The sequence below is a fragment of the Pezoporus wallicus genome, unplaced genomic scaffold, assembly GCF_028554395.1.
Source record: "Pezoporus wallicus isolate ANWC-B61680 ecotype Strahan unplaced genomic scaffold, APGP_CSIRO_Pwel_v1 contig_8006, whole genome shotgun sequence".
NCBI classification, from domain to species: Eukaryota; Metazoa; Chordata; class Aves; order Psittaciformes; family Psittacidae; genus Pezoporus; species Pezoporus wallicus.
Window position 1 is genome coordinate 523,812 of NW_026635487.1, and position 16,928 is coordinate 540,739.

General features: G+C 45.1%; 2 protein-coding genes across 2 annotated transcripts; both read right to left on the minus strand.

The window, feature by feature from the left end:
* Nucleotides 1-1,037: 1,037 nt before the first annotated feature.
* On the minus strand, nucleotides 1,038-4,443 carry CENPS (centromere protein S). Its single transcript, XM_057431749.1, has 5 exons — nucleotides 4,344-4,443; nucleotides 3,699-3,822; nucleotides 3,310-3,343; nucleotides 2,659-2,725; nucleotides 1,038-1,631 (listed from the first exon to the last, which is right to left on the minus strand). The coding sequence occupies exons 1-5, from the start codon at nucleotides 4,383-4,385 to the stop codon at nucleotides 1,476-1,478; spliced, it is 423 nt and encodes a 140-aa protein (XP_057287732.1). The 5' UTR covers nucleotides 4,386-4,443; the 3' UTR covers nucleotides 1,038-1,475.
* A 910-nt stretch (nucleotides 4,444-5,353) lies between these two features.
* On the minus strand, nucleotides 5,354-16,371 carry PGD (phosphogluconate dehydrogenase). Its single transcript, XM_057431733.1, has 13 exons — nucleotides 16,281-16,371; nucleotides 15,563-15,638; nucleotides 14,998-15,177; nucleotides 14,816-14,881; nucleotides 13,585-13,703; nucleotides 12,326-12,395; nucleotides 11,860-11,994; nucleotides 11,525-11,714; nucleotides 8,811-8,941; nucleotides 8,189-8,322; nucleotides 7,737-7,836; nucleotides 6,203-6,325; nucleotides 5,354-5,657 (listed from the first exon to the last, which is right to left on the minus strand). The coding sequence occupies exons 1-13, from the start codon at nucleotides 16,286-16,288 to the stop codon at nucleotides 5,538-5,540; spliced, it is 1,452 nt and encodes a 483-aa protein (XP_057287716.1). The 5' UTR covers nucleotides 16,289-16,371; the 3' UTR covers nucleotides 5,354-5,537.
* Between the last annotated feature and the right edge of the window lie 557 nt (nucleotides 16,372-16,928).

Here is a 16,928-nt window from a genome sequence, read left to right on the forward strand (position 1 = left end):
AACTAATAAATATTTAATGCCTTTGAGCAGGTAAGCAAAAATACTCAGGGTGACTTCAGGTGAAGCTACCCACATGGGCATTGACTGGACTTAGTGGGGAAGCCTGCTGTCAACTTTTTGGTCAGTCTCTTTTGCTAAGGCAATGGCTTTTCACGTTAACCCTTCTGGCTTGTACCATTACAAGCCACGGCAGGGAAAAAGGTTTCCTGCTGTTTTAAATAGCTACTTATTACAAGCTTCTGTTCAAGTCTTTCTGAAATAGCATAGATGGCTGTGCATTAACAGAACTTTGGAGGCATGCTCAGTCACACTGAAAGCTAATTACACTGCCCACCAACTGAAACAGCGTGCAGTGAGCAGCCTAGCTGCCAGCAAGCTTTTTCTGTGAGTTTATGTCTCAGCTTGTGATCACCACTCTCTCCATTATGAACCAGTTTTTCAGTCTTGCTCAAAGCTGCAATGCTTTTGCTTCTTTCAAGCTCAACTTGGCAACTGAAATTCTATTCCTTAAGCTATACAAGAGGAAAGAAGCGTTTTCCCTGTGGCTTTTTCACATCTACTTAAAATAACAGATAGCATAATTACTTCAATCCTGTGTGTATTAGGAGTATTCCACTCACCCTTTTCCAGGCAAACACTGAGATGGAGTCACAGAGACCATGCAGATCATTCCTGTAGGAAGGCAGTGATGGTCCTTCCAGTCTAGCCTCAAGGGAAAAACAAATGGAGGGGTTTCATATCTTATGCATATTTTATACTATCCTTGGCAAGCATACATTTGCTTGATAACGTCTGCCCAAGTAACAGCTTAAGCAGCCTTCCCATTTCATTTGGCTGTATCTGTCTGACACCTTAGGTCTTGAAATCTGCTGCTTTTCTGCTTTTGTATCAGCAGCACTTGGTAAGGCTCTGACAGTCCTGCAGAGGACAATGGAGATGATACATTTCTGACCACCACTCCAGAGCCACATTACCTTAGTAAAGTTAGAAATGTAATGCAACTTACTGAAAGCACAGTCCATCAGCAGTGTCACAGATGAGAAATGACACAAAACATGTTTTAATTGTCAAGACAAGTGAGAAATATGGCAATTAACCAAAAATAAAATACATTAAGCAAAAATGGAAACAAGAAAGAAATCAAACAATTACTGGAGAAACCAAGGAGGGGCATGGAGGCCATTGCACATACCGAGATATTCTGGTCAGTGACAATGTTCTGCTTTAAAATTTAAAGCATTTTCTTTTTAATAACAGTAATTTACTTTTTTGTGAGCAGTTAAGGCATTTTGGCTGTAAGCGTTACTGAATTCTGACACTTTCCAGTTTTGGAACAACAAAAAAACCCCGCTAATTCTGTTCACCTAAAAGCCAAAACATTCATTACCATTGCTGCAAGAGGAATCTCTAGTTGGCTAACTGGTCCCTCTAGGACAGCAAGAGAAAATGACCAGAGACATTACTTGAAAGGTAAGTCATGCCATGTTGTAATCTTCACTTTCAGTCACAGCTGCTTCATGTTCCCCAGAAGTTCTTCCTTCCTTAACTGCATTGAAATTCTTTTTCTTCTTCTCCTTTTGCTCCATGTTATTTAACGCAAGCTCTTCACTCTTCTCGGTGATATACTTGAGCTGTGATCAGTAAACTAATCAGTTACCTACTAAGAAGTTCATTTATTCCAGAGAAATCAGAAATATTTAAGAGAAACTAACAGGGCAAAATGTCACTCCAAAGAAGACTCAAAAAAAGCTGACAAACATCAATTAGTTTTAATTCTTACACAAAGGCTCAGTCTAAGCCGGACATCCTCAAATACTGAAATGCCCTAGCAAGGGTTTATAAATGTATGATACATCCATGTCTAGAACCAAGACAGCAACAGCAGCAGTTAGTCAAGAGTTGTAGTTTGCCAGGGTATAACCTGAGTATAAAAACACTGCAAGATTCCTGTGCACCCACTTGACACAAAGAGCACACGATTGTTTAGAACACAAAATTCAGCTCCAGCTTTTCCTGTGCCTTCTCAGGGAAGTTCATGTTGTATGGTTCGAATCACATGTGGAACGAAAAACTCTCCTCACACAAATTTAAAATTAGTATTGGAAATATTCTTCATGGAAGGACTTACAGGTATGTCATAACAGATTAGTGAGTTTAAGTCAATGAACATCATACAGAGCAGCACATGAGAGAATACAATAAAGTGAATCATCCCTGTATTGATGTTATGAAACTTGGCACTTCAAGGTGCCTAAATCCTAAAGTATTTACTAAATACTAAAGGTATTCCTGACCTTAGGCTAAAAAAAGAAAGGAACACAACATTAGGAAAAAAAACCAAGTGAATTACTTCCGAGACTGACAATGTTGCAATGTGTCTGTCTATTGCACCCTATACATGGAACCTAAGCAGCCCTATTGCAACCAGAACGTTGCTGCTTGAACGCTATGAGACCTGTATTCCCACAGTGAGGCAGGGTCATGAAGCAAAATAAGATGAAAAGTTAAAAATCATTGGATTGTGCCCATCATCATCAATAATCCAGTGAAATTGCTTAAGCAACAGTTGCTTCATTGTCTATAGCCTTCATTCAAATGCTCTTAGGAACTAGACAATCGTTTTAAGAGTAGTGCAAGACAAAATACAGTGAAGCTCACCAAGCAACTGCTCCTCCTAGCCAAAAGCTTCACATCTTCTGTAGTGACTGTGCTTCGTTTTGCATGCCTGCATGAAATTAAAAACACCTCTTAACGTGTTTGCCCAGTGGTTGTAAGAGGCCTTACAGCATCTAATTCAACACTAACTAAAAGGGCTTGATAGGGACCCAGTAAACCAAACATGCCTGTCTTTTCCAACCTGTTTCCAGACCTGTTTTACATGTTTGTATGCGCACACCTAAATTCCCACACTTCCTGCGTAAAAAACATGGAACTCAGCAACCACAACTTCAAGCAACACTGGTCTGTTCCCTCTTAACTTGCCAGTATATCACTGTGTTGACTCCTTAAAGTATTCCCTTATCTCCCTGGATGAACCAGATGAAACACACTGGCATGCCAGTAAGCATCTGTCACTCCCAAACCATCCAGTACCGCTATGTATCAATGCATTTGACAATTAGATACAGGCAACAGTCAAGATCAGGAAGAACCTACAAGGCAATTATCTATTTCCTAACTTCACAGCCACTACTTGCCAGCCAACAGAACCCCTTAAAACCTGAATTCCAAAATGTATTTTACAGGTTATCCAGTAATTGGAGCTGAACACTGAAAGCCTTTCCAGCAACCAAGTCTTCCAGTACCTACCTTGCAAACACTTCAAGGTCTTTTGCAAAGATCTCTGGAGAAACAAAGACACCACATATTTTAAAAGGCTAACTCTGAGCAGGAAGAGATAAGTAACACGGTTCTAGCTGTTACAAAGGCATTAACTACAAATTACCCAAGTTAGTAATGCGAAGTGACCATAACTTGTTATTACACACCACTCTTGCAGAGGCAGGGGGCCCACACACTACTTCCACACCCATTTAAATGCTTTTTCCAGGTCTGAAAAACAGTCACTTCTCATACTTTTAAAGATTCAATGCAAGAAACAGTGGCCCAGCAATGCCGAGCTCCAGCGCTATGTTTTTAAAGCATTATTTCTCCCGTAACTGCTCTTAAACAGATGGCTAATGTGCAAACTGCGGTACCACACTGCCTGAAGGTGATCTCCGAGATAGCTGCAATGGTTTGTTTGCTGAATTGCACGGCTTTATCTTCTCCAACCTCCTGACACAGGCAGCCAACGGTGTAGTGAACCGCAGCCTTCAGCCTCTGAAAGGACGCAAGCACAGGTCAGTTCTCTGCAGGCTGAGACACTGCCTCCTGTGGCAATCACTAAAACTTATCAAAAGGACGCAAAAGGAAGCTGCCAGAGGGCAGACTGAGATGAGCTCTTAGGCAGAAGCTCTTCCCTGTGAGGGTGCTGAGGCGCTGGCACAGGGTGCCCAGAGAAGCTGTGGCTGCCCCATCCCTGGCAGTGTTCAAGGCCAGGTTGGACACAGGGGCTTGGAGCAAGCTGCTCTAGTGGAAGGGGTCCCTGCCCGTGGCAGGGGTTGGAGCTGGAGGAGCTTTAAGGTCCCTTCAACCCAAACCCTTCTAGGAGTCTACGATAAGCGACCATTCGCAGACCCCAACGCACCCCAGAACACCACGTTTACCGTTCAATGGCCCACTCCTCCTCCCATCCCCCGGGCTCCATCTTGTCCCGGCCGGACCCTTCCCTGCCGGCGCTGGAGCCAGCCCAGCACGGCAGGAGCGGGGCCGGGGCCGGGGTTCCAAGCCCCCCCCCGTACCTGGGTGTGCAAGAGCCGCTCCTCTCCGCCCGCCGCCTCCATGGCACCGCCCGCAGCGGCCCGGCCGCGTTTCCCGCCCGGAGCGGCGGGGCGGGGCTGTGCCTCCATGTCGTGGCGGGCGGGCCGAGGGAAAGGGGCCGCGCTGAGGGAGGCGCTCAGCGGCTGCTCGCGTCCTTGCGGTTACCAGTATCAGCGGCGGCTTGCCACACGCATTCGATAGAGCTCCTACATCTTACAACGCAACCTGCAGAACAGATGCTTTGAAGTAACCTTTAGCTAATTATAGAGGTATTCAGGCAGTAAGTAGGTGGTTTAGGAATAAATGGAGCAAAAAATACAAGAATCAGTGCACGGCACAAAGTTTAACACTTCAGAGGTTATGAAGGAAAATAAAAAGCACAGGGGGGTGTTTTTAAACTGAAATAAGGTAGATTTAGCTTAGAAATTCGGCACCCCGGTGAATTTTCCTGTGTGAAGATGGGAGCGGCCTTGCAGGAAGGGGATATAAAACACAGGCAGTTTTGCAGGGTTATCTTCAACTGCCCCATGGGAAGAGGAGGAAAAGCAGCAGGGAGATTAGGGAAAACAGCTATGGCAACAGGTTATGCCAGAGCCTAAAACTGGGAACCAGAGCTGGGAGGGAGACTGACTTGGTGACAGGAATACCCTGACCTGCATTCAAGTGTCTCCATGATCCATCCCACTCCATACCAGGGAACAAGGAGCTCCCGGTGTGAAAGACTGCGTGCAGGTGAGCGCCCAGGAATTCATCCTTAATAGCAACCAAACCAGGCCTTTACCTCCCTGGCATCGTGTGCAGTGTCATTGTGCTGTCTGCCTGTCTCCACTTTATCAGCTACGGGAACACAGTCATCTCTATCTTGATCCCTATGAGTTTATGCACTATAATGCAATAAAAATATTATCGTTATAAAGTGTATGCTATTAAATACTGCATAAAGACATTTTAGCCAGTTTTGGCCAGCAGCACCGGAAATACAACACCTCAATGCATTTATAAGCTAATTTATTTAGCTTTCTTATGTTATATATATAGATATATATATGAAATATACCCACAAGTTATTACAAAAGTGTCTAAACACAAATTCTAGCACAGTACAGTAAAAAGTGATATTCTAGGAGGAACGTCTGAGATCTACAGTATCTTGGCTTCAAGAGGGATGATTTCTATTACACATTGTAGGCAGAAGAGGACACACTTCCTCCATGGCCTGTCCAGTTAGTATGGATAAATGCACCCGGCTTAGATAACAACTCGTACGTATGTGCACCAAAGTAATCACGCTGAGCCTAGAATAAGAGCACACACAAAACAGGCACATGAATATCACAGTCATAAGAGTACCAGAAGTGGTACCTACTGATACTTGACTCTAGAAATACTAGAAATAAGATCTGACTCCTATATTATAGCAGCCAAACTTATTTTCTCATTATTATCAAAATCACTGCAATGAAACAGTTACTAATATCTAGTAATTATGTGTTCTGTAGAAAAACAAATGTATTATTTCATCTAAAAACCAAGCACTTACATCCAAAGGTTCAAAGATACTTCTTTATAAAGGATTTTCATGCAAAGATATGTTACTCTTGGTTCAAAAATGGAACACTAACACATGCTGGACACTGTCATACCAGTATCTCCAGTCTCACAGTATTTTACTGCCAGGAATTCCAGGTTTAGCAGAATTATATTAGGCAATCCATACCTTTACCTTTACAATGAAGTGATTAGGACATATCACCATCATGGCCCTTAGACCAGTATTTAAGTAACAACATGATGGTATTGCAGCAGCCAAAAGACCTGCTACACTATTTCAGGTACCTACCTGAATGAGGTTAGCTGGTAATATTTCATGCCTGTATCCGTCATAAAAAGAAAGTGCTGTGGTGAAGCAGGGCATAGGGATGCCAATCTGTACTCCAGTACTGATCACACGTCGCCAGGAGTCCTGGAAGAGAGGAAAAGGGCCGGGGGCAGAAGCTTGCTCAGAGGTATGTGCAGGCTATGAACTATTCTAGTATCACAGCATTTGCTGTTTCACATTATACGAAATCTAATGACCGAGTCTGAGCAAATTCCCAATTTTACATAAAAAAGGCTGATCCAAAATAGCAGCAAGAAAGAAAGAGTTAACAATGAGGACAATAAGGTGCAGACATACACTCCATGTGCAATCAAACCACATCCTCAAGCATGAATGCTGTTGTTTCACATAAATATGGTCAGTGCGTCCCAAAAACATGAACACAGTGAGGAACACATTGAGCAAACTCTGAGGCACTTTCAGAACCTCTCATCAAGCACAGCAAAAAGCCTTCCCCAAAGGCATAAGATGTCAGAACAATATTCCAACAGACACGTGGATAATCCTCATTTAACTGTACATCTGATTTAACAACCTGCACAGAATATTCAGTTTTAGTTAAAAGAATTATGACTGATAATGTATGACTTCTTTGTTGGGCAGATAATCTGGTTTTAGTTCTTCGGATGGAGTCTTTTGGACTCCATCCAAACCAGGACACTGTTTGGACAGACCTAGGTCTAGTGAACAGTGTGTCTGGAACACTGTTATTTTGGTGCTGCTGCAAACAATGGTAATAGAGCAGAGCTTTATACTCTGGCAAAACTGACATCTAAGCGCATGGCAGGCACCCAAGACAGGGCAGCGATGAGAATGTTCACACAGGCTAGACATTTTTCCTCACTGTGGTTCTTTGGAATTGCTACATTTCTGCCCAAGGCTTTTCTGTAACAGTAAAATGGCAACCTCGATTCTCTTAATAGTAGCCTGGCTAGTATGAAAGAGAACCATGACACAACAAGGACTCTGTGTTCATTCACCCCCGGGATTACCTTTAGGTTGACAGTATGAATACACTCCAGTGCTCCAGTGATGAACCCTCCCCTTCTTTTTCCCATTCGTTTATAACTAACATTCTCCAACTGTCTGAAGAAACCAAGGAAGGAGGCCTTGGTAGGCATTTTTTCAAGGACAGGTCACTAATCCTCACATATGATAACATTCTAATCTGGATCTCAGTACAGCCTGCCTCCTCACTGTAACCTCCTTGATCCATTTCAACCAGCTCCAATTTTTTCCTGTCCTGATCCTCCAAGACCGGTAATTTCTACTAAACAAGGGTACCTTGAAGCCATAGATGAAGAATTCCTACACCCATACATTATGTGCATACAAATATACCATCCCAAAGAGTTTAAGGATTGTTTAGAGATCTTTTGGATTAAGGATGCAACATAAATAGGTTTCAAGGATGTTCTCTACCTTTTCATTTTTCAGTCTAAATATACTTGTGAAGGTAACTCCTGGGAAAGCAGCTGAGGAAGTAGGAACTCACCTGACAGTTTTCAACAGCTGTCTTAAAGAAATTATCCAACAGCAAATTCTGGAGCTCAGGGTTTCGATCAAAAGCATCTTTGATTTTTCCCAGGAACACACTAGGCAGAACACAAGTAAACCAGGAATAAAATTTCACCGCTTCTAACAAAGGCCCAGAATCCAAAACTTACAGTGTCAAAATGTGACTCAGCCAGATTCAGATTCCAAACACGGACAAAGATGCAAACAAAAGACTGAAGAAAATCTGTAGTAGTAGAAAAAGCCAACCGAAAATTGGCTTTACCTGGTAACCTTCAGTGCCATCTAAACACAGCCTCTCAGTATCTTATCAACAGATTAACTCCATGGGTTTTCCCAGAAAACCTTTAGGTTTGTAGTTTATGAGATGCTAGACCGAAATTGCCTGCTCTCCTCCCCTCAGCAACTACATCACCGTCTCATCTTAATTACCTTCTGATGATGCAGCCTCCCCTCCACATCAGTGCAATGCCACCATAATTCAGTGTCCAGCCAAATTCTTTGGCTGCTTGTCTCAGCAGCATGAAGCCTTGAGCATACGAGATAATCTTGGAAGCATACAGGGCCTAAAAAACATAAAGAAATAAATCACATTCCAAGTGAAGTTCCACAAGGCAGAATGAGAAACTTCACAGCCTGCATGTTCTGTTAGTCCACATCTCATCAGGAGTGTGGCTACATTCCAGCTGAGAACCAAAATATCCTTTCTAATTGTTGGAGAGTTTGCTCTCAACAGGGACATGTCAAAAGCCATCATCCTCATTACAAAGATGAGAGTCTTGAGGGGCAAAAAAGTAAGCTCTGCACCACAGGTAGTTGTTACTGCCTACTGTGGCTTAGGCTTGAATTCCTTCAGGACTATTCTTGGACAGGAAAGGAACTGGTCACTTTAAGCTTTGTGGACATCACTAGACCATGCACCATGGGCCAGCTGAAAGCAGGAACCAACTGTCATGAAATGTGAACATAAGAGCTCCCACCAGGGCTTACAGCACCCCAAAACCTGCTTTCATATGCAGCTGTAATACACACTCTGGCAAGCACAATGCCTCACCTTGCGTATGTCCTCCAGAAAGGCCTCCTTGTTCCCACTGAACTGCTTTGTTTTAGGCCCATGCAGCAGCTTACTGGCCTGTACTCTCTCATCCTTGAGGGACGACAGGCACCGTGCAAACACAGCTTCACCTTAAGAAGGGGAGAAAAGGGGAGAAAATTCAGCATCACTGTTAATGTCTGAGCTGCTTGTTCTCAAACACACAGTGAGAGGCACCACTGAACAATGAGCCACATACACAGTGAAGCAGTCACATGGGAAGAGGTGCACACTGAATTATTTCAATAGCATGTCTGAGGGACCAAACTGTCACTCAGCAAAACCCCTGGGTATACATTCACTGATACAGCTTTCAAATGATAAAGAACAAAAATCACAAGTTATCCACATGAAAAATTATCTTCAGGAATCTCCATCAGCTCTTGATATTTTAAGACTTTACTTTAAGATCTCTTCCTATCTATAAAAGACAGTTATGCTGCAGTCTAGGGACAGGCAAGGCTGAAGACTTCACCAAGTATTGTATTGTTTGAAGATAAAAAGTTGTTGCATAAATGGCAATTCACATTAACTAGATCAGCTTTGAAATGCACACAAAATAAAAGCTATTAAACCCAAGAATAAGTCAGCTGGTTAACTTACAAGAGGAAATAAGTTTTACTAATCTGGTAGGCCCACACCACTGGTATTCAGAAGCCCATAAGAAAGTTTTATAACATCACTAAGTAGGTTACTAAATGTCATTTATCAGGGCTAAAGACTTAGCCAAGCAGTACCTTCAGCTCCTAAACAGAAAGCCTGAATGCCAATCTCTTGATCTGGCTCAGTCAATCCCTAATCATGCTGGTTTAAGTGGTATTTATTTGTGTTTGAAGATGGTATTGTTAAATGGGGGGCTGTGGGGGGGTGTGTAGGAGGGGTTGTGTGTGGAAATTTCATTTCCAGCTTCTGATAGAAGGAAAGCAATCGAGGTTATTGTAGTCTTCACAGGGAACTTTTCTTCTACCTTTAAGTGAGTCAAGAATTACAAAACCCAAACAAACAGAAAACCAAACCCCACCAAACAAAAACCAACCCACAGAAAAACTAAATAAAAAGACAAGCAAATAATGTTTCCACCAGATTCTGGACGCTCCCTGCAGTAGGATAAATAGGTTGTATGAAAATCAGACCTGCCTCTTCTCCATTTCTGCATAAACTTCCTTCTACGCTGGCGAGAAGTAGGGGGCGGGGGGGAAAACCAGGAAAAAGCAGGAGCAGCATGACTCTGCTTTTACCAGAAGCCTGCAAATCATGAGTGCGCAGTCAGACCAGACAGCAGCTGCCCTAAGAGCAGCCATGTTTGCACAAGGGCTATTGCACGTCTGCTCCTATCAACTCATCGTTACCCAACAGAGCTCCGCTGGTGCTGCAGAGCACTGAGGAGGGAGTGTCTCCTCCACCCTTAACCTGCACAAAAACCCCAAAGGGAAGAACAGTCAGAGCACACGTCAGAAACACTGTTTCAAGCCTAGAACTGAAATATTGTAGCTGTAGTAAAATAGTAAAGCCATTTACAAAATGTGCTGTATAAAAGTATGCTGTTGGAACACAGGCACATTTCTGATACTTATTACTGCAGTTACTCTCTCGTAGCCTGCTGAATATAGGTTTTCTGCAACTATATTTGTATTTTGTAGTTTTGTAATGCAAAAGGACTTGACCAGCTAAGGCAAAGGAAAAAGAGGTAGTGAAAGAGTGAAAAGTAAAGCCAATCTGAGAGCAAAGAACCTGTCAAGTCATCTTATTTATTCAACAGGAAAGACTACACTGGACCTGTGGCAAGAAAGCACTCTAAATGTGTTGCAGATGTATTACTACTGCTGTGTCACAATCCCATTCAGAGGCCATAAAGATAAAGTTTAGTTCACACAACTGTTAGATACGTGCATGAGCAGGTAAGTTCTCACACTTTAGGGATATAATTCAAAGCCATTACAAAATACATTTCCATCATTAGCTTGGCTTTGGATCAAAAGCTTTATTTGCCACAAAACAAAAAACCAGCAGCACTCCAAGCGTATAAAGAAACACCACAATCAACTGCTGTGGTGGAAAAACTGCCACTCTCCTCAAATAATTAGTCTATGCTTCAAAACCATACTGCAGCCCTGCCCTCGTGTTCCTGTTTAGTCACACTAATGCTGGGTTAGCCAAGTTGTACTGAAACATAGAAACAGAAGACTTATGTAGACAGTTGAAAAACAATCCTTATGCCTTTAAGAAACATCTAAGTACTTATTAAGCAGTGGCCAAGCAATGGGGTTTTGAGGCTGTCCTGCCTTTTTTCTTAATTTTTAACATTTCCAAGGCTCTGATGGGCTTTGGAGTAGCAGATGAGGTGGAGGATTATTGAGATGGACTCATTGATTAATGCCATCAATCTACCACGACACTTCAAGCACAACACATCACCAAGTCATGGTCAGTACTGTGAAGATACTATGGACAAAGGCATGGTAACAGTGGCACTGACATTTGAGGGTAATAAGGTAAAAAAGCCCAGCAAAAAAAGCCAGTAACAGGTCTCAAGGGCAGCAAGACTGCAACTGCTACAGGGAGAAGAGCTGCTTCTCTGCACCAAGCCCTAGCATGGGCTCGTTTCTGAGGTTACCTATTACCATGCTCGTAACATGCAGGTAGGAAAGACAAGGGCAGATCAAGGAACCGGTTACCTATGAGTGTGACAGGGACTCCGTACTCCAGGGCAGAAATTGCTGTCCACTTCCCTGTCCCTTTTTGGCCAGCACTGTCCTTGATCTTTGGGAGGAGGTACTTGCCATCACTGTCTTTGAATTTGAGAATATTGGCAGTGATTTCAATCAGGAAAGAGTCCAGCTCTGTCTTATTCCATTCCTGAAATACCTGGAAGCGGAGGAAAAGTGCAGAAGACATGTCAGAAAAACAGACTTCATGTATATACAGCAGGTTTACCCACGCCCAGCTGCCTCCCTCAACAGCAGGCAGCCACCATGGCTCAAGGTGCAAGACACTACAAACTACAGCTCACCGTGGACATCTCATCATGCTCCATGCCCAGCACATCTTTCATCAGGTGATAGGCCTCGCAGATCAGCTGCATGTCTCCATATTCAATCCCATTGTGCACCATCTTCACAAAGTGTCCAGCACCCTCATCTCCAACCTGTCAGGAAACATCAAAAATGCCATCAGCAACAGCGCTGTCGCCATGTGCAGCATTTCATACCTGCCTCTGGCTTCCATCTGCCTGAAGGAAGGAAGGAAGGAAACCCAGCACTAACTGAAAACACCGAGTCACAGATCCATCTAGCTCCCCCAGCACGTCTTTCCATTGTATGGGCTAAATTATCAGAGATGGTAGATCTGAGTTGAACACAGCCAGAAAATCAACCCACTGATGTTTCTGGTTTTATTAAGAACAAACACATGTACATTTCAACAACCTAAGCATGGATCTAACCACAAGTTAAGGACAGTATCAAATAAATATTTACCCAGTCACAACAAGGCTCCCCAGATCCCACTTTAGCAGCAATGCTTTGAAATATGGTCTTGATGTGGGGCCTGTGGGGAGAAATAATATGCCTCAGCACACAGGCAGAGGACACAAACACCAAAAGAAGTGTAAAACAATCCATTGGTATGATACAGCTTTCTGTAACCTGCCAACAGGCAGCCTGGGGTGAGGGTGTGCTGGTAGGCTGATACCAACCACACAGCAACGTCAAATAAAAGGTAACCCTTTCTGTTCTATAGCCACAAGAAAAATCCAGGGTGACCTGGAGGAAAGGAGGGAAGAAACTCCATGAATGCAAGTCAGGATACAGCTCTCTGCATTACTGCAGGAATTAGGACCTTTTGGCATGGACAAGCTCCCAGGAGTAGTAAACTGCCTACCCAACAGGACAGCAATAGAATGCCAAGCTAAAGCGATCACTGGGAAAGGAGCCTGGGTGGCACATGGGTTGCAGGTGCTGGGGGACGGTTAGGGGGGCAATATTCAGGTAAGGGTGGCAAAGAGAAGCTGTCTTTACTGAGCTGTCACGTCAAAGAGATGATCACACAGTAGATCACTGTTATGTTGTCTCTGGATTTGAGCCATCAAATTTGAACAGGCTGATACTGGTATGAAATGCTAACGCAAACGGACAGGGACTTAAGAGATTCTACAGCTCAGGTAAAGCCTGGGCATGCCTTTTCATTCCACATTTACAGAGAGAATGGGCAGCCAGGGATAAACCCTAATATGAACATTGATGTACGGTCCTTTACAGTCCCATGAGTACAAAACAGCATGGCAGCATGGCAGAAACTTGCTAAAAAATAAAGCATTCAATAGTACAAACACGTTCTGAAGCTTCCTTTGATGTGTGTGACTGCAGGGGTGTTTGCTGCTGCCTGTTTCATTGTTAACAGCTTTCCAAGTCCATAGGGGATCAAAAGGAAAATCACAATCAAGAAATAGTACTTGTTTAAAATGTAAGCACACATTTCTCCCTCCAGATTTATGTAGGTATTACTTGTGCCTGTGGATTGCTGGGAGAAAAACCTGCCTTTGTTCTGCCTGCCATGAAAGCTCAGCAGGGCCCCACGACTCCAGCTAGGTTGAGAAATCTTGAGCCTTGAGGAAGTGAGATGGCAACATATCTTGTTCTCTCCACACCCACACCCTCCTCCCTCCCTCAGCTCTCAATGTGAATAGAAGACAACTGTTGCAGACCACTCTGAAGAGAATATACCAGCTCATGCTTACCAGGCTTCTTTGGCTCCTCCTGGCATGAGTGAAGGACCGTATCTGGCACCCTCCTCTCCACCACTAACACCACTTCCGACAAACAGGATGCCCTTTGCCCGTAGTTCCCTACAACGTCTCTGGAACAAAGAGCAGAGCAGCATTATTTAATTTCTTTCAGTACTTTACTAACCCTTACAAATGAGGGTTAGTAATTCAGACCTAAAATCAGGCTTTCAATTCTGCTTTGGACGTGCTAGAAGACAACCTCAGAGAAAGCTTGCACACACACCAAAGTGAGCATTAGGAAACTTCCTGTTGCTTTGATACGGATCCTTGCAAAAGAGGCATGCTGAGAAAAAGAAGTCCTTATAAGCACCAGACAGAAAAGAGCAGTACTGAGGCTGAAAAGGGCTCAGAATTCACTGTCAGGTAATGCTTCCGTGGGGGAGGCAGATTAGGCTCAAGGTGGAGTTGCTGAGTTCATTACAGAGCAAAGGTGCAAGCGTGGACAACTTTTAAGGGAAACTAACTCCCTGAGTGGGAGAGAAGCACAGGCTGAGATCCCCAAGAGGAGCTGCAAGCCCCCGGAGTGTTAATCCTCATTTACTGCCTGGTTTTGACTCTGGCTTGGCCAGCTCACTTATGCAAGAGCAGAATGCCAAGGCAGAAAGACTAATAGCAGCCCCCCTTTTAAAATTCACAAGTACCGATTTGAATGCAGTATTTTCATGTAAGCATCCCAGATACGCAACATAACTTCTTGTAGTTACAGCCTGATCACAAGCAGGCCTTTGTTTTAGGGTTTTTTAAAACGAAAAACAGAGAATCACTCTGCTGTTTCCATTACCAAGACAGCCAAACCAGCAGTTCTGTCTCACTGGATTGTCCCATGGCCATGTAGGATGGAGATAAAACAACAAATCTAGAACTGTCCTTTTCAAATCTTCCTGAAAACTCTTTAACATTATAAGAGGAAATTTTCTAATGGCCTTCACTCCTTAAAGGATGACAATAAAAACATTATTGGTAATGTGGGCAACTCCATAAAAGTATACTTATAGAACGGTTCTTAACTGCTGTAAGAGCTGCAGCTTAATAAGCTGCATAGTTCGGTTTTGCAGAGGTAACTCAGTCTGGCCTTCCCTGAGCAGAGGGGAGATGACATCTTATTGCCTGACCATTCTGACAATCAGAGCAGAAAGAATCACGTGTATTTTATTCATCTGCTACAGGCAGAAAGCACACTTACCGTGGTATCTCTATACTCAGAGTTCCCACCATCAATTATGATGTCTCCAGTCTCCAGCAACGGCACCTGTCAAAGGGAAATCAGCATTTTGTTTTTCTCCACGATTTCAAACCCTCTTTAGTGATGATGTTTCCAGAGGAAACATCTCCAAAAGACAGCAAGAAGTCACATGCCCGCCTCACCAATTTATTGATGAAGTCATCCACTGCAGTTCCAGCCTTCACCAGCAAGATAATGCGACGGGGCTTCTTTAGCTTGGAGACCATCTCTTCCAGGCTGTGTGCACCGATCACTTTGGTACCTTTGGCTTCATTGGCCAGAAAGTCATCCACTTTGGAAACCGTCCTGTTAAAAGCACAGACCTGGGAGAGCAAGAAGACAAGTTAAAGCTGCCAACAGAACAGTTCCTTTAGCTCAGGCTTCAAAAGCAAGGTTCAACATCATGTACTCTCCCACTTCTACCTTCCCTAAAGACACAGAGCAGAGGGATGAAGCTGCAGCGTGTCTGCCAGTGCCTTGGGAAGTTACAAGTAATGGCCAAGCCCAAAGCAAACTTCAGGACAAAACCATACATAACTAACACACCGGGTGGCCAGTGGAATACAGGCCTGCACTGCCCTTTTTCCCTGGAAACAGGACAAAGGACAGCCTAGGCTATAGCTAAGAGGAGGAAATAACACACAAGGAACAAAACGCTCAGTTCCAGCCCCAAGTCTGCCTTTCTCAACAATGGTTTCCTTTGCTTACCACGAAGCCACGGTCGTTCATGTTCAATATCAGGTTTTGACCCATCACGGCCAGTCCAATCAAAGCAATGTCAGCTCTGGAATGTGGAAGACGAAAAGAGCCAGGTAAGTGTCATTAGCAGTGATATAAAGTCTCATTAGCACTAGGAGATACCGTCAGGCTGCAGCACACTGTGAATTGACTCTAGGTTATTACAGCAAGAGATCTTGTGGCTCCCAGTCAGCCCAGCAGGCAGACGCCAACATGTACCTGCTTCAGCTCTTCCTAAACACCGAGAGAAACCAACCACAGCACTGCAGCAGAGTGAAGTGAGCGGCTGTAACGCGTCACTGCTGCACGCAGCTCTACACTCCACACTAGAACACCGCGTCTGGACACCACGGACATCTGCTTTCGGATTCAAGGGGGGGGGAAGCAAAGAAAGAGGGAAACGGGACATCCTGCTACAGGCTGCCCCATTCAGCTTGCAAGGGACAGCGAAACCCAACCCGTCCCCTCCTGTTCCCCGGGTCAGGACCGTGTTTCCTGCCCCGCAGGCACCGCTTCACACCCGACCGCTCCCGGGTTCTCCCAGGAAACCTCCCAGCCCACTCTCCTCAGCGCCCCTCAGCCCCCCCCGCCGCCCACCCTCCTCCTCCTTCCGAGACACGGAACCGGCCCGGGGCGGGCAGCGGGGACCCCTCAAGGCCGCCCCTCGGCTCCCCCCGCCCGCACTCACTGGGCCATGGCGGCGGCGGCGGCGGCTCCCGGGGCTCGGCCTGAGGCGGGACGGAGCCCGGCGGGCCCTCAGCCGCGTGGGCGGGGCGGGCTGCAGCGGCGCACGCCCATTGGCTCTTCCGGAGAGCCCCGCCCCCCAACCATGGGCCGATGGGGCGGTGGCCCCGCCCTCTTAAAGGGGCAGCGTGCGGGCGGGGTGGTGGCGGGAGCGGCGCGCTTCGCGGCCCCGCGCGTTCGGGCTCGGCCGTGCTGGGGGCACAGAGCTCCATTGCCGGGGTGTCGCGGTCGGAGCGCGGTCCCAGCTCTCCATCCGTCCTTGTGTGACCTAGAATTGGGGCAACAGGAAAGAAACCTGCCCCTGTCAGCAGGGCGGGAGACTGAAATGGGGTTTGAGAGAAGAAAGGATCATGGCAGGGTTTGGGTTGGAAGGGAACGTAAAACTCATCCGGTTCCAACTCCATGGCACCGTCAGGGACACCTTCTGCTAGAGCCCGTTGCTCCAAGCCCCGTCCAGCCTGGCCTTGAGCACTGCTGGGGTCAGATGCACCACCAAGGCAAATCCACACTTTAAGCATCTTTACTTTCTATTCAAGGTATATTCTGAACATAAAGACTGGCAGTAAAGGTTTGGATTCACCTTATTTTTGGG

Coding starts and splice junctions, on each gene's coding strand:
- CENPS (XM_057431749.1), bottom strand. CDS start 4,385: ATGGAGGCGGCGGGCGGAGAGGAGCGGCTCTTGCACACCCAG. Junction 3,344..3,698: donor GATCACCTTCAGGCAGTGTG/GTACCGCAGTTT, acceptor TTGTTTCTCCAG/AGATCTTTGCAAAAGACCTT. Junction 1,632..2,658: donor CTAGGAGGAGCAGTTGCTTG/GTGAGCTTCACT, acceptor TACTGATCACAG/CTCAAGTATATCACCGAGAA.
- PGD (XM_057431733.1), bottom strand. Junction 11,715..11,859: donor AGCATGATGAGATGTCCACG/GTGAGCTGTAGT, acceptor CTCCGCTTCCAG/GTATTTCAGGAATGGAATAA. Junction 8,323..8,810: donor TTCTGGAGGACATACGCAAG/GTGAGGCATTGT, acceptor TATGTTTTTTAG/GCCCTGTATGCTTCCAAGAT.